Genomic DNA, 26,784 nt, shown 5'->3' with positions numbered 1-26,784 from the left:
GAAAATCCTCGCATTTGAGAACCAGAAACAATTTTGACAATTAACTTAAACAATTATCAAAATTGTTACCAATTAATTCTCTGTTAATCGACAATTGGGTAGTTAATACAGAGCAACATATATTCTACGCGCTTTTCATGTATTTGTGTGCAAATATATTTGAATTGTAACTTAAGCTGTCAGATTAATGTAGTGTGGTAGTGGAGTAGAAGTTTAAAGTGGCATAAAAAAGAAAACACTACAGCAAAGTACCTCCATTTTAATATTAGTTATGAATACATTAGTTAATATATTACACCGCTCAAAGAGTAGCCCGTTAAAGAAACTGTAATACTCAAGCAGCCATATTGGAACTGAGCAGCAATATTATCCTATTGCTCTGCTGTCCCGACCGTTGAGCCATAATGGCGGATGTGGCGCGGCACTACAGCCGTTGGACAAGAAAAGCTTCAGGGACAAGGGCGGACTCACGGGAACGGTTTCCGGGTTTCCCTTCCTGGGCTGGGACAGTGGCGAGAGGCAGAAAAGCTCCTGTTGATTAACAATATTTCAAAGTTACGCTGAGGTAAGGCACTGCTCGGTGGTTTGTTGTTGTCGAGTGTGTGTGTTTTTTTTTTTTTAACCAAACTGTTAGGTTGAGTTGTAGCAAAGCTAAGGACACACACCGGAACGTCAGTTGAAGCCGAGCTGGCAGCAGGACACCAGCCGCGGTAACAACTGTTGCATGCTAAAGTTTGACATGTAAAGTTTCAGTGCTGTGTTGCAATCAAATTCGGTCTATCAAACACGTTTTAAAGAGGAAATTAATTTTGAAGGAACTACGGTATCTTACTAAGCGGTGTACGAACAAACTGTGTTGTCATTGTCCCTGTTGATGTTTGATGAACTCAGTCAGTGTCTGACAGACAGACTGGGTGTGGTGGACACCCAACTGTTACAGACCCAGAGGCCTTCACACACGTCCCCTGGCCAGTTACTGAAGCTTTGTTTTATCTTCGTTTTAACTAAATGACACCATTGTTTAAGTAAATATTTCCTCCACAGATTTTCTAAGCACTCCTGATAGCCCAGTATGTTTTTTTTAAAAAAAAACACATAGTGCTATTGAACTCCTCTATTTTCCCATTGTCCCAGTTCTTACTCCCTTCAAACACTCCTCACTTAAGTGGGCCTGCATATTCCTAAATCAGTATCATATAAAATCTACATCAGATGTTCAAAGCCTCAGCTTTCACAAATTTCCTGTAAATTCCTCGTGTAACATTCCCGACCTCTGAAATCGCTTTCTAACATCCGATCACTCCTTGACCTTTGATTGTAAAGAACATTTTCACAAAATAAATTTCGTGTTTAGACAACTTCACAATAACAGAGGGAAACAATAACGTATTCTCATTATGTGTCTGTCTAAGATGTGGCGGAGGGCCACTATTGAAGAATTATCATCCATCTTTGCTTGTGTTTTGGCGCAGTGAAAACATGTATATTTCACTTCCTTTCTTGCTGAGTGGTGAACAGTATGGGCACCATGGCAGACTGGGTGAGCTGTAATCTCGGGTTGGCAGCTGCCCTTCTACTTCAGAAACAACACTGCATTTTACACAAATCAATTTGATATCAGAAGGAAATCATCTCTTGGTACTGAAAGACGTTCCAAGCCTCTGATCCAGCACCGTCACCGCTCTCTGACCTTTCCCCTTCCTCTGACCTTATATCACAAACACTGACCGGCACAGAAGCGTTGGGGAAGACATCTGTCTTACACTATAAACGACAAGGTGATGTTTCCTCCTGCTTTGCACTGGGGTGTGAATGGAAAAACAAAACTTGATTCACGTTGACAAACCCAAGTAGACCTGTGCTATTGTGTCAGAGGTTTGAGTAATGATGTTACACAGAAAAATATCTTTATTCATGCACTGTGTGTGAAAAACTGAAATAAGAAACACACATTAGAGACAGCTTTGATCCCTTGTTTTATTTTGATAACAGGAAATCAGTCAGGGTAATGTGATAGTCATTGTTTTCTGATGTTTTAAAGTTTCAGTTAATCAAGATCGAGACTCGTTACATTATTCAATAATGTAAAAATGAAATTTAGGGCTGCTAAATTGAACTCTAAATGCTAAGTTGAATTGATATGAATGACAGGTGTATGTAATTTTATTTTATGATAATATATATTGTGAAAACTTTCTTTTTCTAGAAATCCATTTGAAAAACAATTTATAGATTAAGTATCTGGATACATGATTATATTTTTGTGACTAATACAGCAAACTAAATACCTGACAAAATCAGGTACATCATCACATTGATGCAAAATCCCTCAAGTCCAAATTGCTATAATCCATCCAGCTCACTTTTGCTAATTGATTTTTAAAATTGTCCACAATATTGATAATATAAGAAAAGATATAAAAGCCTCTGTATTAACAGTATAATAAAATCTTTCAATCTAAAGAATTTATGTTATCTTACAGTATTGTCAAATAACACAACCTTAACCTTTCTGAATTAATAATTTAGTCTATAAATTGTTACAAAAACGGAAAAATATCCATTGCATTTTCCCATAGCCCAAAGTCACACCGGTTGCTTGTTTTGTGTGATCCCTGATACCTGAAGATATTCAGTTTACAACGACAGACAACACAGTAAAGCAGAAAATTAAAGAAACTGGAACTAGGGAATCTTGGGCATTTTTGAAAAGGACTTAAATGTTTAATTAGTTATCAAAATTTGGAGTGATTAATTTGCTGCTGGTTGTCTTATCAGTTAATAGACTAATAATTTCTGCAATACCTCAGTTAAAGTTACTTTGATAATGTGTAAGACCCACACGTTTTACTATAACCTCAGTTTTAGTTTCACAGTTAGTCATGAATGTAGAACTAACAGCTGTGTGAGCAGTGCAGTGTTAGAATAACATTTTTGTTTCTGTATGCCATGTTTTTAGTCATTTCCTCTCCTGTCCCCATCATCATAAATGGTCCATCCTGTGCTTTAAACGCTGTGTGTGTTATGAACAAGCCTGCTGGTTTCCTCATGGTTGAAAGGCTCTTTCATTCCGCCTATTGTGGTTCCCCCTTCCCTGTGGGCTCATATTGTAAAGTGTTTTTAAAAGCACAGCTTAAAAACCAGTGTCATATCTTTATTACTGTTGCCCACCACTACTACCTTTGGTCCCCAAGTGTGACTTAATTACAGTCAAGCCCCCATGTCCATGTGTGTTGTGTGTTTGTGTATGTCTCCGTGTGTGTGTCTTCACATGTGCCAAACATCACTTTATTATGCTCAGGAGCTCTGGGGTCCCTGTTACTGTGATCAGTTGCCAGTAAATTATCATAATTGCTGTGATGCCACTGAGTTCACTAAATCTCCATGGCTTCACTGTTTCAGTAAGAGCCGAAAGTCCCTTAATCCATAGAGAGCTGGTGTGTGGACCCTTGACACTGCCTGTCAGGAAGGTGAATAGTTCTGCTAGTACTGCTGCCCTTTCATGGCTTTTCTCCAGCCAATAAATCAACTGTAAATGCATTACATGCCAAGAACTTTGGCTTAACTAAGGTGGCATTTTTCCCTTTTGGTCCAAACTGTTTAATCTCCCCCACGTCTGGCCCATTAATAGCTGTGTGTATGAGTGTGTAAGCAGCTCAGCAGCCTGGCCGATTAAATGGCCATTATTAAGAGAGTATTATTGAAGTTTGCCTCCCGCCTGTCTGTCCTGTAGTGTTGTCTTTGTGATATTACAACTGCGATATTGGAACGGTTTAATTAATCTGCTGCCGGACTAATGCTTGTTCCCACAGAGCCTGTTGAGGAATAATGGTTGGGGTGTGTGTATGTGTGTTATATTAATGGATATGCCTGTGTGGGCCGCTACATTAACTTAGATTTCATTAACAATGAAAACATATTTATTATTGTCTTTTGCTGTGTTTTAGAGCTGAAACTAATGATTAAGCCACACTTGTGTTGGGGCTTGAGGGATGGTAACGCTGGCTGTTTGGCTGATCCATCACTTTGCTCCAAGCCTGACTTGTTCTTAAATGTTACAGTGAGGTTGACATTTTTTTCAGTGAAATGTCTCAACAACTATTGAATGAATTTACCATAAAATGAAATGATAGATATTCATTGGTGCCCAGAAGATGAATCTTAATGACTTATTAGTTCTCCCTTAAAAGATGTATCCTTTGGTTTATAAGATATCAGAAATTTGTGAGAAGTCTCCATCATACTTTCCCAGACCTAGGCTGACATATTTGGATGTACTTTTTGTCTGACCAACAGTTCAAATCCAAAAAATAATATACTATCATAAAAGCAAATATTCAAATTTGAGAAGCTAGAATCAGAGAATTTTGAGTATTTTTCTTTTACAACATGATTTTTAACAATTTACAGATTATTGCAATGGCTTATAATTATATTATAGTTGAGCGATTAAATTAAATTGGTGTCATATTACTAATTTTGTGGTTTCTATAACACTTATGTTGGCTACTCATTCTTAATATTGGTGATTACTTTTCCCTTTTTTTAAAATTTACCCTCCTGACAAGGCCTCATCTCCTCTCCATTGTTTTGACTGGGTTATCCTTTTGACCTGTACCTGACACTCCTCCACCCTGAATGGCTGGTATCTCACCTTGCTGTCCTGTATGTGGCTGGTGCTGAATGTGGTCAGGGGGAAGGCACGTGTTCCCCCTCCTCTCCCAGCTGAGCTGCCCTCTATAGGAAAGGCTTCAGGAACCAGAGGGATAAACAGCCATTGTTCGCCTTGTGGGCTCGATGAAACCACCCTGTCAGTATGAGAGATCTCTGCCCACTTTCATGTAGATACAGAGGGCCCCCTCACAACCATCTAATGCATTTAACACTGTGAAATGGTTCCCCAAGTGTTTGTCGCATGCCAATGGAGAAAGGTCAGTTCAGGTTCCCATGCCACCTATTTCCCCCAACTACGGTTACGTAACCAGAGTGCATCTCCGTTTGGCAGCGCAATGCAGCCTGCCTCTTTCTAATGCTTATCACACTCCACCTGTCAAGGGCCTGTGTGTTGGTGATAAAACGGAGCCTGTTCTTCCTGCTCAGTCATTATGTAGCTAATTTATCAAGCGAGCTTGTTGCTCTGTCGTCTGCTCAGGGTCATAGATTGGGGCAGGAGCACGGGGCACACTAGACTGTAACAGTTTAATGGGAGTCTGGGAACGAGCTTGTTGCCCAGAGCTCTTAATCTCTGCTCCTTCCGTGTGATAGTGTTAGAGAACACGGTGGTCGTGAGCCTGAATGAACATTTCAACGTGGACTCAGTGGTGCAGAGTTGTTTAAGTCACAGTTTACAACATAAAAATCCTGAGGCGCAGTCGGATTTTTAATGCTTGAGAAAAATGAACCAAGTGAAGACAATGCTTATGAAGATTAGTGATGTAAAGATAACTGGGTCTTTATTTCCTGTCTAATTGCTATGCTTTTAAAGAAAATCTTGTGTGAATTCTTGAGAAATCATTTATTCAAGATGCCTGGAAGAAGTGGTTTTCTACTAGTAGGGGGGAGGTTAGTCTTAAATGGTTTTTCAGATGATTTTTCTAATTTTATTTACTACTGTATTTCTTTTTTTTTTTTTTTCCACCAGCAGGCTTGTCAGACATCCAGTAAACAGTAGCGATGTCTCAATCTGGAGAAAAAGGGAAGGTGAGTAACAGAAAGAAATGTAATTATATCACAGTTTTTACTCTGAATTATAATAAATTGACAGGAGGGGTTTCTAATAAAGCACTGGTGATTAAGACTCATGGTACTTGTAATCTCATGTACACATGCTTGCACAAGCATCCAGAGAGGATATCCTGTATAAATGCAAGTGTTTCATAGCAAGGCTTTATTGGCTGTCGGAATTTCTCAATTATATGCATCATCATCAGTCCCACTCATACCTTTACACATGTGCTACACCTCATAAAATGTCTGGGGTGGTTGGTTATCAGATTTTCTGAGTTAAAGGAACAAGGAGTGAAATGTAGGAAATTGCATTACATTACATAATTACCATCCCTTTTAATTTGAGTGACTACATATTTTTTGACTTGTTTGTACTTTCTTATTACTTTCTAAAGTTCATTTTTAACAATGCCTGTGTCTTTTTGTGCTCTGCAGTTCCCAGATGCAGCAGGTTATGTAGGTTTTGCCAATCTCCCAAACCAAGTGCACCGAAAATCAGTGAAAAAGGGGTTTGAATTTACCTTAATGGTTGTAGGTGAGTGATCACTCCTTTCTTTTACTGTAGACTTTTGCCAGATGTATGATATCTTTTGGGAATAGAGCTTTATTTTTCGTTCTCTTTGATTATTAGGGGAGTCTGGTTTGGGCAAATCGACACTTATAAACAGCCTGTTTCTCACTGATCTCTACCCTGAACGCTACATCCCTGGTGCTGCAGGTATACTCCCCAGTACACACACACACACACACACACAGACATGCATGGATATACACAAATATGCACAGTGTAATAATACAGAAATGTCTGCTGCAACATCTCCAGCAGAGCAGAATTTCAAGAGGAATGTTGGGAATGCCTTAGTCTCAAAATATGACCCTGCCCTTCTTATGACTTGACTTAGATTAAGACTTGCTCTGGCTTGAAAATAATTATGTGGACCCTCCCTGGTCAGTTTGTGCAGATAAGAAAACACATAGTCCTTTCAGATGACAAAACCCATGATTTCATTTTTTAAGGCGTATCCACCTTCTGGAAGCCTGCGGTTGTGGGAGTTGAGTGGCCTGCGTTAGCGTGTAGCTCAGGCAGAAATGTTGGATTCCAGTGTTGTGAATCCACATGGTTACTCATGTGTCTCAACTGTTATGCAACCATCAATTATTCCTGTACTTCCACTCCACAGAGAAGATAGAGAGGACGGTGCAGATTGAGGCGTCAACTGTGGAGATCGAGGAGAGAGGAGTGAAGCTTCGCCTTACAGTGGTTGACACCCCAGGATATGGTGATGCCATCAACAGCCAGGACTGGTGTGTTTGTGTGCTGTGGAGGAGTGTAGAGTGATAACAACTTGCGACATGTTTCCTGTCCAGCCTGCTGTCTTATCCTTCCCTCCTGTCCTCAACAACTCCCTTTCTCAAATTTCACCCCAAACTCCCTATTTCCTACCTCTCCTCCCTCTGCATTCCCTATGTCTAGATTTCCTTGGACTCTTTTGTGTGGGCACATGTTTGTGTTTGCTTGTGTGGCATCCTCCAGCTGGTGGTGTCAATGTAGTCTTCTTATCCAAGATCTATTTCCTGTGGATTGTCCTGGCATAGCTGTATTTTTACACTGCTGGACCCACGTACTCTCCTTAAAAGGGTACGAAAAAGGAAATGACTGTAAAAGAGATGAAGTAACAGGAGAGTAGCCACTTCCTCTTTGCTTTCTCTCTGCAGAATTCATCCATTGTTGCCTACCCAGTATGAAATTATGAATGTTCAGAAGTAAATAAATTGAGCCAAATTTGATAAAGCTCTTGTTATTGACTGCACACACAGTGCATTATAGTTTCTTAAACTGAACAGAGGTCACTTAAATCAGGTACAAGATTAGAGTTGTAAAATTTTTCCTTCTACAAGTTGATTTTCTGCCTAGAAGATAATCTAATGCCTTTATAAATTAAACTGTTCCTTTATCACACCAGCTAATCGGTCATCAAAAGATGTCTGTTAAATGCTTATATTCTGCTTTTTCCGTAGAAAGTCACACAACTCCTTAACAAGACATAATGTTTAATTTCCTCTAAGATGACATGTATGATTTTCTTCCATGAAGCTTGCAATGTCATGCTCTGAGTTAATGTTAATTATAGTGTTTATGTGGTTGTTTTGTGCAATTAAGGAGACTTTTGTCTGTTTCTCTGTTTCTTCTCCTCTCTTGTCAGCTTCAAGACCATCATCCAGTACATTGACAATCAGTTTGAGCGATACCTCCACGATGAAAGCGGGCTGAACCGAAGACACATAGTGGACAACAGGGTCCACTGCTGCTTCTACTTCATATCTCCATTTGGACACGGGTAAACAAACGAATGAACAAACAAACACACACTTGTACAGACACCAACCATGAGGTGAAGCTGATCATTCCTCATTTCAGTTAGTCATGTCTAAACCACTTCATATAAGATCACCTGAAATAAAGAGACTGGAAAATATGCTTAATTGTTGCGAATGGAAACATGATGTATTTGGCCTTGATTTTGGTGGATTTTTTTTATTATTTCAAGACGTGTTCACATTGACCACGCCATACCACCAATCAAACGAATGATGCCAGCAAGGAAGAACTTCCTCATTTTGGATCTTTCAAAATAAGGCTTCTCTCACTTGCAAGTAGAGCTGCTAATTAGTATTATACTATAAACATTTTGTAGCTAGCAGTGGGAACTGTCTTTAGTTTAGCATATACCTCCAGTGACAGACTATTTTTGTGTCCCTCTCATAATGAAGAGGGGAGTATTGAGTATGAAGTGTAGTCCCCTATCTGCACCCATGATCTATACATATAAATTTGACCTTTTAAGTCCTGCTATGTCCTCAAGTGCCATCATGTAATTTTACATTACATAATCCAATTGACTTCTCTGATGTTCTTTTTTTCTCCTTGTCTTGTTCTCCATCTCTTTCTTTTTCTTTCCCAGTCTAAAGCCTCTGGATGTGGAGTTTATGAAGGCGATCCACAGCAAAGTCAACATAGTACCAGTCATTGCCAAGGCTGACACACTGACACTGAGGGAGAGGGATCGCCTGAAGAGAAGGGTGAGTTTGATGGACACACACGCGCATGCACGCACACTGTCCACTGTTATATGTAATCATCTTTCCCCTAGATTTGATTCTTGGCTCAAGAAGGCTGAAATATCTAAGCACTTGTTGTCACGATGTTATGTGTTTGTTCTGTTCCCATCTTCAGGTCTATGGTTTAGCAATTAGAAAGTGGCTCAACAATACTCTAATAATAGCAGAATCACTTATCCAGCCATATTGGCAGCCTTGTGTCAGACATGTGCGTGTTTGTGTGATAAAGCACACGTGTACTTCCCCGTGTAACTGCAGTGATTTATGGCTTACTGTCTTGTGTTTTTGATGATATAGTCAGATTGTTTGGTACATGTACAAAGAGGGACACCATAAGAGAGGAAACAATAGGAGCAACAAATGTAGAAAAAGAGTTTTGTACCTATACAATCTAGATGGAGCACATCAAATCAAGTCTCAACCCACCCTTGATACTTCCTGTTGGAGGTGACCCAAGTATCTGCCTGCCTGCACGCTCCTCAGCTTCCTGCTGTCCAGAGGGGGAAGGACAGAATCATACAATACCACACACACACAAACACCCCTCATGAACATGCAACATGTTCAGCTGATAACCTCCCACATGCAAGAAGATTTTTTTTTTAAAGTAATGGCTAACTATTTTGATAACATTTTTTGGCTATAATTTCTAAAATATGAGGATTGTCCCAGTTTGGGATCATTAAAGTACTTTGATTGATTTGCTGATTTGGCAGTGTGTAGGGCTTATTACTTTTCACCTCCACCCACTTCACTGTGCTTTTAATTGGAAGTCAGCCTGTCTCTCCACCTTCCCTGCATGCCCAAACCACCCACCTGTGTCTCATTCAGGTCTCGAAGCCGGTGGTCTGGCAGGCTCGGGCTGGTCAGCTGACCAGAGTCCAGCTCTGGAAGTCTGTTTTGTTTCAAAGCTCCCACAGTCAGACTGCCTAAAATCGCTGATGCAGCATCTTTAGAAAAGAAGAGTCACAGTTTGGGCATTAGGGACAAACATTTTTCTTATTGTATTTCCTAAGACAACAGGATTTAACATTTGTCACAGTATCAAAATCCAAGAACTCACTAATTGATTCTGCATTTTCACCAGTACACAAGTTGCTACAGCATCAAATGTGAAATTCCCTACTGCATTGTCCTTAAGGGACCTGCCAATTGAATTGTAATCTGTTTTGTTGTTTTGTGTTTTGACCTTCCTCAAACCTTCTGAGCGTTCCTCTGGCACTTAAGATGAACAAAACCATGTTTCCTGCCAGTGCTGACCCCCGCCCCAAACTACAAAAAACCCCCAAGCTTGTTGGCTGGCAGTGTGCAGCAAGTCAGCTGTCTTAATTAGAGTTTTGGCCTAATTTTTGGTCATGTTTTGCTTTTTATTCAGTTTATTGTTAGACATCATATATTGTAAAAGTGCAGCCAATAGCAGCAATGGAAAATACTGTAACGTTATCACTGTGATCTGACCTCTTTGTTACTGAACTGTCCACAACACTATCTGATGAGTAGAGTTTGTTCACATGCTCTGCTAACTGTTCCCTTAACAAACGTTTCCCACTGTATACTAAGCAACAATTAGCTGCTGACTTCAACAACAAAAAATGGACAAAAGCACACACAGGGGCCCACACACACACACACAAACACACACCACCAAGTGCCCAAATGCATGTGTGCTAATTCTACCAATGATTATTTCTAAACTACATTTAGAAGTTAGAAATACTGGGCACACATTAACGGACAAGTTTATATTTAGTTTGACTCTATCTAATGATAGTGAGTTCCTGGACAAGCCATTATTGTCAGGAAATACAGAGGGTTAATTGAGCTATCTGCCCCACATTTAGAAATGGTACTGTGTCCCTAAGGAGGGCATATTATTCCTACTATCGCTTGTTCGGTCACATTTTGGGCATACACAACTTTTATCTTCATCTCAATTTGTAAATATAAGTATGCTGCAGTGGTGCTTCTGTGTTCACCGAAGTTTCTGTCAGTGCATTTTGAATGACAGAAATCGTATTTATGGATATTTAATGGCTTTTCACAGTAACCTAATTACAGACATTTAGTGTAGATGAGAAATCTGTTTTCTTCACTTAAAAAAGAGATTAAGAGACACTCAGTTGAGCAGACACATTACTATTCGTAGGTGTGTGTCCCTCTTATAAAGTGAAAGATTGAACCAGTTGTGTCTCACAGCTGAACATTAGATTTTGTGTAAAATTCAAAAGCAGGTACACCATCAAGTGAAAACCATGTGAGGTAGCCCCCCACCCTACTGACTAGACTATATCAAGTACAGTAAAAAAATATCAGATAATTGCAACTACTGTAAGTGTGCTATTTTATTTCCTGCCTTTACAGATTTATCACAGTAATCTGTTTTCTTAAATGCATGTAAACGCAGTCATTTTGAATGTGAAGCGTCATTCCAATGCCCATTCATCTTTTTAAGTGTCTCTCAGGAGAACAAATATATCTGGCTTGTGTATTTGTTACTTCAATCAGATTACTTTAAGTGGCTCTTAGGTATACGTGCCTGATTCCTGCCATACAATCCTGTACAGTGTAGCAAGGCACCAGGCCTTCCTTTGAGGTCAGAGTGCCAGAAGCCAAGAACCTGCCAGAAGGCCGGGGGTGGGAGGATGATTGATAACCACCAGCGTTTCTCCCACAGTATTTATTAGTTTGTTTTTTTGCAGGGTACTTTCTCACCGTGTTGAGCCATTTGTCTCTCAGTAAATAGGATCCCCCTCCTCTCAAGGCTCGTCCAGTCCTTTCACTTATTATTAGGGGGAAACAGCTTGTACAGAACAATAAAAGTTTCCTGCAATGTGTCAAGACTGCACCACTGACAAGACAGAACCTGCGGCCCTGTACAGCTCAGGCTCACAGACACAGTGAACAAACTTCCCACCTTTCATCCCCTTAGTTCTGCTTGCCTCTCTCCTAGCCCTTCCTCTGCTGGCAGTGACTCACTCAGCTGCCTCTTACTTTCTTCATCTGCCTCTTTGTGTCCTCGTTTTTAATTTGCTTTAATGCCAATTTCCTTCACCGTGGTCTCTCAAGTCCCCAGTTCATAAGTTGCCCTGAGGAGGGTATATTGAGGGGCTGATCCTCTCAGTCTGGGACCTTGCAGTCATATCCTGTGTGGGGCTTTAGTCCTAAACTGCTTTACTGGTTGTTTTCTGTTTGAACATTGATGACAGTACACAGCTGGTTTAGACTGGAATCCTGATGGAAGCAAGTAAAAATCACTACTTTTTTTCTATACCAAAGATTCCTTCCATGTGTCTGTTTTTTATTTTTCATATGATTCTATAGATACAGCAGTGAATCAAATAACGAAAGATTAATCTGCAATCTCATTTAAGTCATTTTCTGTAGGAAAAAATGTTCAAGATTCTTTTTTTTTAATCTTCTCAATTCTGCTATATTTTTCTCATTATGGTAATGTGAATATCTTTGGTTTTCAGACAGTTGGTCAGAACAGAATAAGCTAAATTTAAAGATGAACACTTTTAATTTAATGGACGAAATGATTAATTGAGAAAATTATCTGCCGATTAGTTGTGAATAAAGGAATCATTAGTTGCAGCCTTTCTTGATTTAAATTTGGAAAATAACTTATGAATTTGCTTTATTTCCAAGGGTAAAAATTTGTCCAAATATTGGTATAAAATTCAACTCATGTGGGTCAACAGTGTGCAAACGATTGCTTTTCAAGTCAGTGCGGTGAGAAAATCAACATGTAGATAGTTTAAATCCTCTGGTGGTTTTATCTCAAGATTTCATTGTCTTTTTTATTGCTTCATTTTGTTGTACATCTTACATTAACAGTGTTGTACATGCTGTTTAATACAACAGCTGTTGTGGCTTGGTGCTGGAGGGAAGCTCAGACATCTAAGAAGTCACATGCCAGCAAAACTTTTTAAAAGCATGAAGGTAAATTGACATTTAATAGCCTTCTTGCTGTGTTTTCATTGTAGGTCTTCTGGTTTGGCCAAAATGAGTTGTGAGATTTTTACTGTGACATGGAAAGCTTGGAAGAGTAAAACTAACATTAGGTTTACATAAATTGGACTGAGCATATGTGAGCAAATATGGAGACTGTCTAGAAGAAAGGAAAAGCATGCTCAAACATCTGTAATCATGATGTTTGCTTTTGAAAATAATCTGTCATAGTAAAGCTGCAAGAATGCTGTATTAAACCCTTTAATTATGATGAACGGTTAGTAGAAGCCAGCCAGATACATGTTTGCCACAGGCCTCAACGTTTGTGTGAGATCTCTTTTCTTTTTTGTGAAGACTAAAAGCTGTTCTCCCAAGCCAGAGGTCAGCGAGGTCTAGAGAACCCAACTCCTCCTCTGTTCTCGCATGAGGCTGCAGGCAGCAGACAATAGTCCAGTCCTTTTTCTTCCCTCCACTCCCTTCTGTTTTCCTCCCTTCTTTGCCTTCTTCCAACATCTCTTGTCGCTCCCCTCCTCTCCCCTCCTCTCCTCTCCTCTCCTCTCCTCTCTCACCAAAACACTCCCTCATGTTTGCCATATTTCACCCCTGGCCAAGGCACTGTCACACTTTTCCCCTCATTGTCTGACTGGTTGTTGTCTGCCCCAGCCACTCCACCATACTCCTGCTGTGTGAACCAGCTCTACTGCTCCACTGGGACACATTATCAGTGTTGGACTGCTCACACTGGCCAGTATTGTCACCAGGTTTTCCTAAATGGAAATAACAGAAAGTGAAGCAGTTTGCACACAGGGGATAAACTTGAGTTATCAGATATGTTGGGCTTGGAAAGGAAATTTTGAGGCAGGTTTAGGCAACTAATGAATGATGTGTAATTATGTGAACTTGATGTTGAACTCCATTTTTAATATTTTGTCTTTGTACACGTCTACGCTGGTGCCCCATGAGTAAAGGTTGAATGGTGATTACTTCATTTTTACCTCAATGCTCTTGTGTGTGTTTGTGTGTAAGTTTATGAGTCCCTGGTTTGGTGCTTTTCCTGCCAGTGTTTCAAACACGCGGATATATTTATTTTTCTGCCCTCCAGCGGTCATTGTGTCAGGGCATTCTCCGCGTCTCTGCAGATTTTAAAAACAATAAATATGCATTTTTCCTCATGGAGCAAGCAACTCTATTGCACACAATCATCTGCTCTCAAGCAAAGAAAGAACCAGCTCCCTACATTGTGAAAACAGCAGGTTTCCTTGTTTGAGGACCAACCTGAAAAGATGGTTTCCGGACTTTTCCATGCTGCTAATGAGTCACTTTTTGCTGTCAGGTTTACCACTGAGACCCTTTTGATTACCAGCCCAAGTTACAAAACCTGATGTGTGGTTGGAATCTCAAAATTGCACTGTCCCCTCCCAAATCTCACTTAAATACAAGATTACATGAATAGTTGGATTGTTCCTCTCCATGCTCTTTGATCAGAAGGAGAGCTGGGTGGTCTTAACTGTACTAATACTTAGCCCAGACAATAGGAGTGTGGGTGTGTGTGGATATGTGCGTGCGAATGTGTTGATCACCGTAACTCATATGATGCCTTCTGGTTACCATGGTTGTGGGGCTTCCTTTGTACCTCCCCTACACAAATCCAGCTGTTCTGGTCTGGTCTGTTCCAGTCTGGACCGTCCACTCAGTCTCAGACTCTGACTGGCTATATCTGGAATGTGTTTCTGTGAATGCAGGCAAGTGATGCAAGTGTCTTTAATCCTGTGAACAAAAAGTTATTGTTTTCCCCGTGCTGCTATGTGTCAGTCTGTGCTGTTTGGGTACTTACTTAGTGGGAGATGATATTTGAATTTGAAGCCAGTGGGATTAGCTCTGTATACTTTCTGTGCGTAGACCCCTGCCAGGCCATCCTCCATCTCCGGTGATACAGTGGCCGCTTGGAGCTTCAAAGCTCCACACATGTAACTCCTGAACTCTTCCTGGTCCTGACGCCAGATTATACCAGTTCACATAGTGAGGCAACAGTTCACTGTGTGTGTGTATGTGTGTGTTTGTGTAGGAGGGTGATATGAGTTCTAAATCCCTCTGATGACCCCCCTGGATCAGGTATTGTTGGGGCTCCCTCACTCCCCCAGAATCCCTGCAGGCAGGAGAAAGCCAGTTACTTGAAAGGACTTTCCTGGCAAGGGAGAAGCATTTTTTTTCTCATGTATCTTAAGGTTAGCAAATTAAGTTTGGGAACTAAAGAAAAGGAGAAGAAATCTAGCAATGAATCAACTTTTTCTTTTCATGTAGTCAGACCTCTGTTGTTGTCTGGTAATCTTTTAATTGAGGTACACATACGTAAAGTGTATCCGAAATATTAATACAAACACACACCTCAATATTCTTCACTGAGGGTGAATATTTATATTTTTTTGTGAGAGAGACTGAATAAATCATTGCTTTTTTAATTTTGTTGCCAGAAGTTGGAGCTGTGTTTCATCTGCGTATCAGACTGTAGGAATGCAATTTACAGACATAAAGCAGTCCACACTTGAAACTTCAAAGGCTTTCTACTATTCCAGACCTAGATTTACAACTGGAGATGATTACATTACATTCATTATAGTACTTCTTTCTTTATCAAATAGTGGGTTGGCTCTTAATGTGGGAAGGGTCTATTTTTCCTTTTTGCTTGTCCAGATCTCATATTTTGCATAGTTTATTGGTTGGACAGTTGGAATTCATCAGACCCACTGGTTCTTCATTTTTCTCCTTAGATGTAAACAGCAAATATGAAGGTCAGTTTTAGTAGATGTATTTTTACATTGTAGTGTTAAAGAAACAGATTAATACAAATTATTTTCCTACTCACTTTCGTTCAGTTCCAAAATATGATCAAAACCAAATTTCCGAGATGAAAACATTAGTATATAGTAACATTACTATAATTACCACATTGATGTTGTATACCTCCGCCAACCAGCCAAGTTGCAGGAAATATGGTCACAATCTCCTCTTCCTGAGTTACAGTATTGAATAATAGCCAGACGTGTTTTTGCAGAACATTATGATGTCACAGTGAAGTGGACCTTTGACCATTTGGGTATAAACTGTCACCACTTGTACATTTGTGTTAAATTGTGTTGAAAGGTTTATAATTGTTCCTCTGTGGATTAATTTATGTGTATTCATTTTTATTATTTGAGCCCGAGGTGGTCCTTGCATAAAACAAATCCTGGTAATACAGTAACAGGTGGTGAGTTTGTTTACAGTTAATTTCTTGATCATGACGATCATCATGATGAGGTGTGAAGCAATTTGTTACTAGACTGCAATTTCTGAAAAAATTGTGACAGAATTGATGATTTTTGACTTCTTCGTTGCCATTGGAGGCACAGCTTCCTGTTTCCCTTCTGATTTTCTGGTCTCAGTTAACAGTGGAGTCAACGGAGCAATTGGATGGTACTCCTGCCACTTTGAAGCTCACAGTTCAAATTCTATAAGTCACTGTGCTTTGGTGGTGTCATTGTGTGAAAAAAGACAATTGCCTGCGTTCTGGGGAAAAAATTGCGTGTGTGCCCAGGGAGATATGTGGCCGTGAGGACGAAATTTTTCAGAGAGCATCTCCCTTTGTGTGTGATATCACCCGCTTTAGCCTCTGAACATTCTGTCCATTCATTTCTATCGGGAAAAATCACAGACAAAATGTAAATTTTTGGAAATTATGAGACTGACCGCTGAGAAAAGTAAGGTCACCCATCTCCTGATTGAGCCACACATTTTAATGTTTGAATGGAGTTTCTACAATGATTAGTGCAGGACTAGTTATGTGCCAAAATAGTGATTGAAAGAAAAATGAACCTGAGAACATACTGTGTGATTACTTTCACAGCAATCCTGCCAATTAAATGGAAACAAGAAAATTGGGCATAACACCATCGCTGCATAAATGTGTCACTGAAACAATGCTGCATTCTGAATTCTCCAAAACCTAGTTTGGGCATTTTAATGCAGCCAGTTGAATTCTGTGGTTACCTAATTTCAGGCGTTTCTGCTGTGGAACCGACATTTTTGCATAAAGGTGACTACATGAAATGGATTTAGGGGGTGCAAAGTCAGCACTTTTTATTCACTGGATTGTAGACACACAGTTGGAACTACAGGAATCTCATAAAGGACAGAGGAAAATGGATTTAGTGCTCACCATGGTCAAGGTTTTCCTTTTAATAAACTCTGAAGTCTTGGAAAAAGAGGGCCCCTGTTCCTCAAGGTGTTTTCTCAGTATGAAACAAGGTTTTAAGGCAACTGAAATCTGACCAGAAATGCCACTTAATTGCAATGATGCACCGTTTCATTCCCATGGCCACTCTGTGGACGCTGGCAGGCAGCTGTGAGGTTACATAAACATTACGTAAAAATGCTCCTGGTCTGGTCCCTCTGCATTCCTGATCCTTGTGCTTCTCGATTAGGGTTGATTAGTGTCAAGATGCAGTTTGATTGTTTTGTTTTGTGGAGTTTTTTCTCTCTCTGCATTGTTGATTTCCTAAGAATGCTCGGGTGCATGTTTCTACTTCCAAGTATTGTTCCCTGCTACAGTTTTAGTTTTGGTCTGCTCTGTCCTCAACTATCACACAAGAAAACTGTGTGATTGTGAGTGTATTTGTTTGTGCATGCAATCACCTGTTGAATGCCAGGACCGCAGCGTTCACCACAATCCAGTCTTTTGTCTCTGCTCTTTTCTTTGGCAGCTTTTTGTTTTCCTCCAGTGTTGTTTGTCCAGAATTTGTTTCTCATTGCTTAGCAGGTGTTTGAGTCATTCATATTTTTGTGGGTTTGATGGTGAGAATGAACAAATCATGAAAATGTTGTTCCCTTGGCAGGTTGACGTGATGGAATGGTTGATCCCTCTAATAATGGGTTTGCACCCTGTTTCATTATAATTGGAGGTTTTGGTTGTACCTGCTGTGCAATGGCAGAACTACTTAGACATATCCCCCATGACTTCACCCTGTGTAATTTTATCTATGTATAGACTCGCAGGTATGCTATATTTGGGTTACACAAAACCGCTACTGTATATTTAATACTGCTATTTCAAGAACTGAATGAGCCTGATTTTGCACTGGAAATACAGGTCTGGTATGATTCACCTACTACTTGTCTCATTTCTAGCCCATTTTCTAACTGGACAGCACCAGCCTCCACCCTCCAACTTATCATAACTGGCTGACATGACGAAATATTTCCATAAAACAATGCCTCATATTCAGCAATGTGAGCCAGAAACATAAAGCGATAAATCTCAGGCTTCCTTTTCTAATTAATACTGAGGCAGAGTCTAGCATGGCATTGTTTGTCCACCACCCTGACAACATTGAGTGGACCTGCATGGCCAACCATAACAGCACAGGGAAAGGAGGGGGTAAGAGTTTGTAATATAGCCCAACAGGATGATCATAAAATCAAAATGGCTCCCACTGCCAACATCTCTGTGCCAATGAAAATACACGACTGTGCGGAGGAGGAGAGGCTAGTGTAGCATTAGGGATTAAGGCTTACATTGTGTACAGTAAATCAGCAGGAGGCAACGGGGATTTAGAGCAGGCAGTGATTTTGACATCTGATGATCCCTCGGAGGTCTTGATTATAGGTGTCAGGCCGTGCTAAGCACATGTTACAGAGCAGAATAATTCAGGTAAACAGCCATTTTGAAGTTTTTGGCTTAGCTAGGTCTGGAAACACATGATGGCACACAACGGACTCATGTTTGTGCAATGACCAGATGTTTTTGGATATTTAATGGTAGTTTGTCTTCATGAAATATGTTACCCTCTCTTAGTTAAGTGATTTCTCAATAGCCTTTTATATTTTTCCTGTTTTATTGCATTTCCTTTGAATTTCTCTATCTTATCTACTTATGTGACATGATTTGTTATTTGTTTCATTTTTTCCTGCCATTGTGTCATGCATGTTTATTTTCCCACTGAGTGCACAGTTTCCCTAAATTCTCTATGCTCTGGCCCAGCAGAGTGATGTTTATTCAGCTTCCAAGTTGGAGGGATCTCTCAATCGTGTTTGAGTAAGAGAAGGGAAAAGAGGCTCAGGTCCAGTGTCACGCTCTCCTCTGAGACCTCCAAAGCCTGTTTGTTTTTAGATCTGCCCCACAACAATACCCGACTCTCCCCACGCACACTATCTCGTACACACTTCGCACAAAGCTGACTGAGAAAACAAGCGACAGCCATAACAAGGTCTCAAACAGGAGCTGCACTCCATAGGAAAACCTGCGCTCACTTCCTAGGCTCCTGGCTGACTCAGTACTGTCCTATTATACAGTACAGTACATGAAAGTCCACGAAAAGTCAGGAAAGCAACACTTGACATTTTTTGGCTCCATTACATAAGACTGCATTGTGGATTTAAGGAGTCTGCTCTGGTGAAAACAAAAGAAAATGCGTCTTTGATGTTTAGAATAATAAATACTGACATCTGTCCCTGAGGGTAACGGTGAAGAAAGCTCCTTTGTTTTAACTTGTTTCTTCACCGGTCAGTCTGTGAATGGAGGAGGGTGAGAACTTTGTGTCTGATTCTTTCAGAACTTGAACACACGCACACACACGCACACACACGCACACACACGCACACACACGCACAGACCGTTATTATTTTCTGTCTCACCCCTCTTTTCCTCCATGGGGGGCTTTAATTAAATGTGTTGCTGCAACAACAGGTACTCACTCACCCTCATATTAGTCTATAGGGCTGTCTTACTTTCTGTTTATGGGTCAGAGCAGCAGCTGTTATTTTGTCCATATGAATCACAGTTTACTGCGTACGAACCTGTTTTGTAAATATATGTTAATATAAATTACAGAAGTCTGTGCCATGCTGGATGCTGTAATGGGCTGTAGCTTTCACTGACCTTATATTTAGCTTTAATTGTCAGGTTTATTTAAGCTGAGACAAGATAAACTAAAAGTAAAGTACAAGTAAACTACAGTACAAATATAAGAACAGATGCACAGTATGGATAAGTAACTTTAACTTTAAAAAAGACAGAATATTATATCCATAATGAGCATCTACTATACACAAAGTGAAGCATGAATACAAAATCAAAACGTACGAATGGAGACATTTTTATTTAAAAAGATATTTAGAAAAAAAGGGTCCATAGTGGTTGTGTCAGTGAGGATATTTTACTCTTTTATAAATTAATGGTTTTCTAAATCTTCGGTTACTGGGCTATTGATTTAGGGGTTAGATTCTGATTGACAATAGAAAGTCAAGCTGACCCTTTAGCAGTATCTGTAATGACACCTCTACAGGGTTCAAGACTTGAGCAGTGGGACTGAATGGGACATGTCATGGAGGTCACGAGGAGGTCACAAGGAGGTCATGAGGAGGTCACGACACTGCATCCTCACCCTGCATGTTTCTCTTGTTTCCACCTCTCAGATCCTGGACGAGATTGCAGAGCACGGGATCAAAATTTATCAGCTACCTGACGCCGACTCTGACGAGGACGAGGAGTTCAAGGAGCAGACCAGAGTCCTGAAGGTGAGAGAGGGACACACAGCTGATGTCAGCTGTTACGAAACTGCATCAGACACTTCCCTCCGCTGGTTTAGTGATGGATACTATTCTCTCCCATTCACCCTCACTTCCCTTCACCACATCTCCTCCTCTCTGATACCTCTATTTTCCATATCTCTTTCCATATCCTTTCTTCTGACTTTGTTTCTCTCTGGGGATTTACTGACCTTTATCTTCCTTTCCCAGGCAAGTATTCCCTTTGCTGTGATTGGCTCCAACCAGTTGATTGAGGTGAAGGGGAAGAAGATCCGTGGTCGTCTTTACCCCTGGGGAGTTGTTGAAGTGGAGAATCCTGAGCACAATGACTTCCTCAAACTACGTACCATGCTTGTGTGAGTCTTCCCTGGTAATAAAACTGCTTAAGTAATAGGATATTCCAAAGGGCATCCTTTTGAAAAACCTTCCTCATTAACCTTCCTGGTAGTAGAAGTCCACTACAGAAACAGAAAAGAAAATCTCTATTGCCTCCTAGTGTGTGAATATGGAATTGCATGTCCGTCTGTTGTAGGACCCACATGCAGGACCTCCAGGAGGTAACTCAGGACCTGCATTATGAGAACTTCCGCTCAGAGAGGCTGAAGAGAGCGGGCAGGTGAGACTCTGATTTACATCACTGAAACAGCAGATGAGCTGCTTCAAGCAAAGTTAACGATATAATAATTTCATTTGTTTATTTCCCTGCAGGGCTGTGGATGAGGATGTGATGGATAAGGACCAGATCCTGCTACAGAAAGAAGCTGAGGTAAGAACTCCCACACAGCTTTCCTTTATCTCAGTTTTTGCAAAAATGTCTCTGGATTTACTCACAATAAATGTGAGGCTGTAAATACAGATGTGCAGGCTCCAAAACAAATTAAATGATGGGTTTGTGTTTTTCAAATTTATATGGTCATATGTAATAAAAAAAAAAAATATATTGGTCACTATAATCACCCTACATTATCCCTTCCTCCCTTCCTAATGTAAATATACTATAACTTTGAGTTACGGTCTTTTTAGTACAAAACTTATCCCCACATTTAATGCTAGGCAACAGTGCTTAAAGGACCATACTAGTGCTATTGTGCTGTCAACTCAGTAAATATATAACAACATATGCAGTAAACTGCCATACCACGGGGATACGATTGCTTTTTCACAGTGGTAAGAAAAAATCCATACCATCCCAGCCACACGTGCAACTCGCATTACTGCAAACCATTTCCCAATTCATGCAAGTGGTTTTGTTGCTTTTAAATGAATTATTTTCACCTTCCAGAGACTCAGTGGTTTCTTTTTATTTAGTGTGCTATCAAAATCAACTCAAAGAGACATAAAACTTGCCCTATAGCTAATCCATCCTATAATCAGTCACACATCTGCACAGGTTTTTATTAATCTAAATATATTATATATTAATATATATTATATATTATTATTATTTAAATTATGTAATTTGTATTATGAAATCTATTTTTATTAATTGGCTCAACCTCGGTGTCACACCTGGCTTGAATTAATTGAAGTTGGTATGTGGACCTTCTTTCTATTACCGGCAGTGAACCTACCGTACAAACAACTGCCATGACAAAGGTATCCACTTGATTTGGATACTTAGCTTCAACTTAACTTAATCACAGAAGGAGAAATTTGTATTTTGTTCCATATCCATCACCAAGGCTGGTTTAGGAAGGGATCACTACTCCATGGTCCGTATGGAGAGGAGGAACTGAGTCACCAAAAACACTTCCAGAGTAACACAGATGTGCCCAGAGACCACTGTGTAGTAAATGCAGACTTACCCTGACTGTGCAGAAAAACTGCCTTGTCACCATTGATGTACATATGGCATTACTACATAAACATTTGCCCCTACCATTACGGCCTGGATTTTACTAGCTACACGATCAAAACAGGAAACCTCAAAATTCTTCAGAGTGACTATATTCTAAAAGAGAATCAAAAGTCTTATTTATTTTCACCCACTATCTTCTATGTGCATTTTTTTACCTCTTGGGCCATGGAGCCTGCATGTCACCAGGCAATAACCTGTTTCCTGATTGCTTTTGATTGCCCTGTTTGTGTTACTGCTGTAGTGCACCATAGTGAGCGGGCGGGGTGCAATCAGAACTGTTTGTAAACAATGTGCCCAGGCAGGATATGCCATCACTTCCTGCCTGGATGTCCTGGCCTAGTTTTTATGGTGGGAATGACCTCAGTAAATGTGAGGAGCCCACAACACAAAGAGACAGTGGTCCACTTTTTTGGTCAGAGTTTTGAGTGGGAGGAAATTTTAGAGTAACTACTGTTACTCAGACATATGAATGATAATGTAACACTTTATTCTACAAGTCCCTAGTTTCCTAATAATTTCCAAGTAAGCAACTGATGAGTAATGAAATTGAAAATGGAGGTAGTGTTGCATTGTTAAATTAATTTATATTAAATATGCAACACAGAAAGACATGATACAAATAGTGAATATTAATGTATATAAATGCAAAATTAATAAACTAAGACAACTTATTAAGACTACAGGTTCCAATAAAAAAAAAAAATGGTAACTCAAATTTAATTTGGTATATTGCAATTTTTCGAGCCATGAAAGTTTATAATTGTTTCATAAATAATAGTGGGGTGCTCTGGAAATCAACAACTGTTAAATTTCCAAATTTGTCTTAATTAATTGATTTAAATTAGGTGGCACTAACTTTAATTAGTGGAAAATTCATGGTTTTCAATGTATCTTTGACCTAAATTAAATGTAGATTATAGGGAAGAAAAGGGAAGAAGTGTTACTGTAAAAATGTCTCCTAACAGAAACCATGTGAAGATCTATCCTCAGCCACAAGATGGCAGTAGACATCAGAGAAAGCTATGGATTTATTGTGTAATAGCCATGACCATTAAGGAGTTATGTTTTCAGATTATTTATTTATTTATGGTCTACTTGTTAATCTCACATAAACACATATTTACCTTTCATCTTATTTATCGTTTTACATTGATATTGTGCTTCATTCATTTTTAAACGGTTCCCTCTATTGCTATCACAGCTGGGCTGTGGTGACATAAATTAATTTCTAGTAATAATTCATGAGATGTTTTTGTGCTAAGTGTTTGCCTTGTTGTTTTATGCACTAGGCTTCAGCTGACAATCAGTCAGTGTGTTCAGGACTGTTACATTGTTCTAGTTCTGTTCTGAAGTTTCTCTACAGATTGCATTTCTTTTCCTGCTTTCTTCAGTCATTGTGGTTTGCCCTCAGACGATGCGTTGTACAGATTAGTTCTTTTCAAACGTATTGAATCCTAAACATGTGAGGAAACTCAACAGTAGTGTTGGAGATTGTGTGGAAACATAAATCCAGAGGAGGCACATTAAGAAGCGACCTCTTTCTCTCTGGTAAACTGACCCATGGCTGTGGCCTCATATTGAGCAACATTTTCACCTTTTGATTCTTAAGTTTCAGCACTTATTACAAATACAAAGCTCTCATGGCATAAGACTTGAACCCACAAAATCATGATTACAAGCAGAGTGCTGAACATGTTTTATTCACAGTGGATTAATGTGATCTATGCTTGATGTCATGAATCTGTATTTCAAAGTTAATAAATCAGACTTGAATTAATCTGAGCTGGCTTTATGAAACAAATTAATCCTGCGTTTGTTTAGCTTATTCAAGGCAGACATTTCACAAAAGCCTCCCTCCTTCTGTTTATTCCAAATAATAAACACAAAAAAAAATTGCACTTCCCCACAGAGGATCTTTCCCTGGAAAGATCTGCCCACTTCTACATTTTTAACAAATGTAAAGTTTACTGAACTGTGTTGCTTGCAGCTGGTTTAAGTTCTCATTTCTCAGCAGATTTTAATCTGAGCAAAGACTGTGTGAAGAAATAAACATGGGATCTGATTTTTATTTGTCCTCTCTCTCGTAGCTGAGACGCATGCAGGAGATGATCGCTCAGATGCAGGCACAGATGAAGATGAAATCAGACGAGTAAAAGGGTCAGAGCGGAGGGGAAGCACGGTGATCCCGATCCACCAACACACACATGCACACACACACATATACAAACATACATAATCACACACACCTGGTTCTCTGAATCCATCCCTGACTGCCGCCACCTACAGACCCTCCGGGATACCACTATCACATCATCTTCATCTTCACTCCACCACATCTTCATCTGCCTCCATCCAAACATCCATCCATCAGCTGTTCAGGAGCTCACCACACATTTTTTTTCCTTTGTTTTATTTTTCAGCATCTTGTCAAGACTGGACTGGACAAAATTTGAAAACATATGACCACACAAATATTTGAATACTTGATGATTATCATTGACATGTATCCGTTATTAAGTATTTGATCTTAATTATGGTTCACGGAGCTGCCAGTGACAACGGTACTAAGAGGTTTTGCCATCACACATGTTTACAAAAATATTTGCACAAATTGTGCACTTTGTTCGAGTCCAAGCTTCGGATGACACAGTTTTCCATTTATTTTGTTATCAGGTTAAGACCGTTTTGAACACAGTTTAACTTAAAAGTAAATAAAACGGTTTGCTTATTATGTTTTCTCTTGGCTTATGAGTATTTCAGAAGCCCATCACCTTTACCTCTGGATGGTGTCAGACCGTCGGTGCCTGTTTGCTTCAGTCTTATAATGCAATAACTTAGCTAATATTACCACAGTGACAGGTAGGTGTGGTTATGAACGAGGTAAACTGTCCATGTTGAGAACGAGGACTTGTGTCCGGTTTTACAGGCAAAATATTTGCCTTTAATTGTGTATAATTAGAAACCTTATTTTTTAATCCAGAAATACAAACTTCATTTGGGCTTTTCTTTGGCCTTTAGGCTGGAAAGTTAAGATATGCAAGTCTTTAAACTAATACCACTCGGTTACAAAGAGAGCATCATGTTATAGTTGAATTAAAGTGCCATGTTCTTATTTTTTTGTGTTTATCATTAGGAGCTGCATGATCTTAATCTTGGTGCCAAACTACAACTACGGACTAAAAACTAATCAAACAGTTCAGTAACTTAATGATATTTATATGTGCTTCAGTGACATCATTTAATGGTCTTATTGTACACTACATGTGCAGTCCATCATCATACTGTACAACGTTTGGGCTTTGCCATTTAAAAATGAAATACTATAATATATAACTGGTACATGTGTAAACTCCCTCCAGCCTTCTGTGAGCAGCAGACTAAACATCCTAACTCTTCTTCAGCAGTGCCATTGAACTGTGCTGTTGTTGATGTGCCATTGGCATTATTTTGTTTCTTGTCTTTTGTTCTCATATGCATATTTGTCTGTTGAATTTAACAAGACAAACATTATTATAATTTCTTAACCATATGTCAGTAAAGACTTGTTTTTAGGTGTCAACATTTTTTGTATTTCTCTCTGAAATAAAATTTGTTAAGAGAAAAAAACTGTCTATTTGTTGATTCTGGGTTTACTTTTGAATCATACTGTAATACATTTTTTCTGCATTTAGTCTTTAGCTATAAGAATTTGCAGTTTAGAAACAAGAAAAAAAAAAATTTTAATGATAATTTCCATTTCTTAAAGTACAATTTTAAAAAAGAAAGGACTAGTACCTTCACTATGGCATATCGTTGCAGTGAATTTATTTGCTTCTGTTCATAAGACGTGTGGGTACATTTGTTTCTGATGTTTCGGACGTCAGGTTTTAGAGATAAATATTTATTAGTGAACTCTTTGCTTTTGCTTCTATGGGAAAAATTTTCACTGTGGACGCTAAGATTGCGTGTGAACTTGAGTGCGATAGGTCAAGGAACCCTGTACGAGCTTCAGCTGGGCCCCATGCTCTTTCTTAGCTGGGCAATTCAAATGAATGGACAACATTCAAGATGTTTTTAGTTGAGTTGTGGGCCTGAGTCACCAAAACATCATCAGCAGAGTGATTTTAATTTAAAATTTAAAAAAAGAAAAAGCCTTTTATAGCCTTTATTGGGTGTTATGGCAAAAAAATATAGAAACATTACACTACAAACAACTGGTAAAGGGAAACTTTAAGCAAAAGAAATTTTCAGCGCTGAATACAGACACAATGGTAGAATCTGATGATTTCTGTGATCAGTAAATTATTTTTCTGAATGTTCACTCATGATTGTCAGTGAATTATCTGATAAAAGTCTCAAGAACACTGCAGCTTCTCACGTCTCAGACACTTCCTTCAACACTGAAATCTCTGTCTGACCTGATAACGGTGCGAGTGAACGCAGTTAAAGTCAGTGGGTCTGTCTTTGACCCCTAACCCCCTCATGGCATCCCGTAAGACCCCAGCCCTTAGAAAACTCTGCACTGTGACTGGCTGAGTGTGTGAGGAGGAGGGGCTTTGAGCTGTCAGCTCAGCCCCGCCCCGCTG

The 26,784-nt window shown here is 39.5% G+C and overlaps 1 protein-coding gene across 2 annotated transcripts; it reads left to right on the top strand.

Moving 5' to 3' along the window:
- The first annotated feature begins 427 nt into the window (after positions 1-427).
- Positions 428-25,828, top strand: LOC139624438 (septin-2). 2 transcript variants are annotated; one of them, XM_071483550.1, is made up of 12 exons: positions 428-565; positions 5,642-5,700; positions 6,163-6,262; positions 6,359-6,445; positions 6,909-7,032; positions 7,932-8,066; positions 8,691-8,808; positions 20,248-20,349; positions 20,572-20,717; positions 20,894-20,977; positions 21,070-21,127; positions 24,307-25,828. In XM_071483550.1, exons 2-12 carry the CDS (start codon positions 5,674-5,676, stop codon positions 24,370-24,372), a joined length of 1,047 nt encoding a protein of 348 aa, XP_071339651.1. In that variant the 5' UTR covers positions 428-565; positions 5,642-5,673; the 3' UTR covers positions 24,373-25,828. The 2 variants fall into 2 exon arrangements, with proteins under 2 accessions (XP_071339651.1, XP_071339652.1); XM_071483551.1 differs by having other exon boundaries at positions 437-565; positions 5,645-5,700.
- Positions 25,829-26,784: the final 956 nt, after the last annotated feature.

Source organism: Trachinotus anak, unplaced genomic scaffold, assembly GCF_046630095.1.
Source record: "Trachinotus anak isolate AG129_WGS33_773 ecotype Australia unplaced genomic scaffold, CSIRO_AGI_Tana_v1 ptg000008l, whole genome shotgun sequence".
NCBI lineage: Eukaryota > Metazoa > Chordata > Actinopteri > Carangiformes > Carangidae > Trachinotus > Trachinotus anak.
Note: the sequence above shows the minus strand (reverse complement) of the source record. Positions and strands in the feature narration are given on the sequence as shown.

Bases quoted from the DNA above. Each gene is read 5' to 3' on its own strand.
- LOC139624438 (XM_071483550.1), top strand. From the start codon at position 5,674: ATGTCTCAATCTGGAGAAAAAGGGAAG. The intron at 7,033-7,931 runs GTGTGTTTGTGT...CTCTCTTGTCAG, and splicing joins GCCATCAACAGCCAGGACTG to CTTCAAGACCATCATCCAGT. The intron at 20,718-20,893 runs GTGAGTCTTCCC...CGTCTGTTGTAG, and splicing joins AAACTACGTACCATGCTTGT to GACCCACATGCAGGACCTCC.